This window comes from Lagopus leucura, unplaced genomic scaffold (genome assembly GCF_019238085.1).
Source record: "Lagopus leucura isolate 7727_CA_CO unplaced genomic scaffold, USGS_WTPT01 236-0_obj-0_obj, whole genome shotgun sequence".
NCBI lineage: Eukaryota > Metazoa > Chordata > Aves > Galliformes > Phasianidae > Lagopus > Lagopus leucura.
In genome coordinates, this window is record NW_024965619.1 from 61,953 (window position 1) to 63,838 (window position 1,886).

General features: G+C 54.9%; 1 protein-coding gene across 1 annotated transcript; it reads right to left on the reverse strand.

Annotated features, from left to right (window-relative positions):
* Nucleotides 1–227: 227 nt before the first annotated feature.
* On the reverse strand, nt 228–1,513 carry LOC122192202. Its single transcript, XM_042892714.1, has one exon. It carries the CDS (start codon nt 1,492–1,494, stop codon nt 556–558), a length of 939 nt encoding a protein of 312 aa, XP_042748648.1. The 5' UTR covers nt 1,495–1,513; the 3' UTR covers nt 228–555.
* Between the last annotated feature and the right edge of the window lie 373 nt (nt 1,514–1,886).

Consider the following 1,886-nt stretch of genomic DNA (forward strand, 5'->3'; position numbering starts at 1 on the left):
GAAGTTTTCCTCTGTCTCACAGCCTGCGCTGCTGCTTTTGCTGTGTTTCTGCCCAACCTTTCTAGTCCTAACAGCACGACTGCTGTCTTTATTTTACAAAGAGGGAAAGCACAACAACAGGGAGCAGTTTTGTCAGGTGGTGTTGAAAAGAGTGGGGAAAAAAAAGACAGGAACACAAGGAAAATGACTGAGACGGCAGACAGCAGGGATCTGGCTGCAACCTGAAATTTAATACAGTGGGCACAACCAGTTAAAATCACTGATGAAGTAACAGTAACAACCTCTTGGAGTGCAAATGCTACAGCAGAGTTGTATCAGCTTAAAGCTCAAATCTGAGCACCTGCTCAGAGCTACTTAGTGTCTCATTAACATAAATTCTGTTGCAGGAGTAACTACAGGGGAACCACAGGAGGAAGGCAAGGTACCATACAAGGTTAGCATTGATTACAATAAGGGGAAGACTGGGCAAAGCACTTTCAGGGGTTAGGAACAGGGGAAAACACAACCTCAGGCCCAGCTACGTGGTTTGCTGTTGTCACAGCAGCTTCAGCCCCTTCACCAGAGACATTTGGAAGCACAGCGGCTCTTCTTGGAGTGGCTTGAACGCTTCACATCCCCCGCATGGTGCCGCGGTGAGCGCTGGATGGCACATGGGTGGAGGCACTTGGACTTGCTGATGTGCTGAGTCGATGAGCTCTTATGCTTGGCTCCCTCCTGCAGCAGCGAGCACTTGGCCAGGCGCTGCTGGGATGAGCTCACCTTCGCCCCGCTCCCGGGGGGGCATTTGGGCACCTGCTGTGGGGTGCAGGTGGTGATGCACTCCTGCGTTGGGTACCCCTTGGAGCACTTCTGGTGGGGGAAGGGGCTGATGTACTCTTCCAGGAAGCACTGTGTCACGCACTGCTGCGGGGGGCACTCGGTGACCCCCCGAAGTGGCAGGGAATAGCCGCTGGTCATCCCCTGCAAGCAGCGGTTCTCCGCACCATACCGCTGCGACAGGCACCTGGAGACCTTTCTTGACCTGCACTCATCCTTGCAGGAGGATGAATACCTGATCCCACATGGTGGGAACTTGAGTTTGCCTGGCTCTGGGCACCGTGGAGCACAGGGTGGGAGGCTCTTGGCCACGCGTTTCTTCTCCAAGTGGCCGTTCTCACAGGACTGCAGAGCTCGAGCAGGGCTGAGCCGCACGCTGGGCTTCCTGCAGGGCAGCAGACGTGTGGTCTCACAGGGCTCCGGACACAGCATGAAACACTGCTGCACACAGGGCTGGCAGGGCAGCAGCGTGCTGTGGGTCACACTGGGCTGTGAGCACACGTAGGTGAAAGGCTGCACGTAGCTCTGCCATCTGGGCATCGGGCTCTTGATGATGCTCAGCGGGTGGCATGTGGTGCTGCATGCATCAGGTTGGGATGTGCAATGCTGGTGGCTTTCGGTGACGTAGCTGGAGCCCGGCAGGTACAGCTGTTTGTACCTCTCCCCATAATAGTGCATGGTCCTGGGAGGTTGTTAAGCCTGGAAGAAGCAGGAAAAAGAGGGACAGTTCACACCCACATTGGCTGTTTCCTGGTGATGCCTGCACCCAGTCCTGCTGGAGGTCACTGGCTGTAGGTGATTCAGAACCCACCTGGGATTACCCAGGGGAGCTGCTCTCAGCTCCCTCCCCTATATCTTGATGAGCTCCAAAACAACCAGAGCCAGGAAAACAAAGCAGCTGCTTTCTGCCCTTCAAAAATGAGCTAAATATTAAACCTCCCCCATCCCCACTGGGACATTCTTTCAAGTTCCTATCCTGCACCTCCCAAGCACTGAGGATGAAAGACAAGCCAGAATTAAAGGTGTGCCCATGCTGCAATCCTCAGGCGTGGCTGCAGCTCAGCAGCACA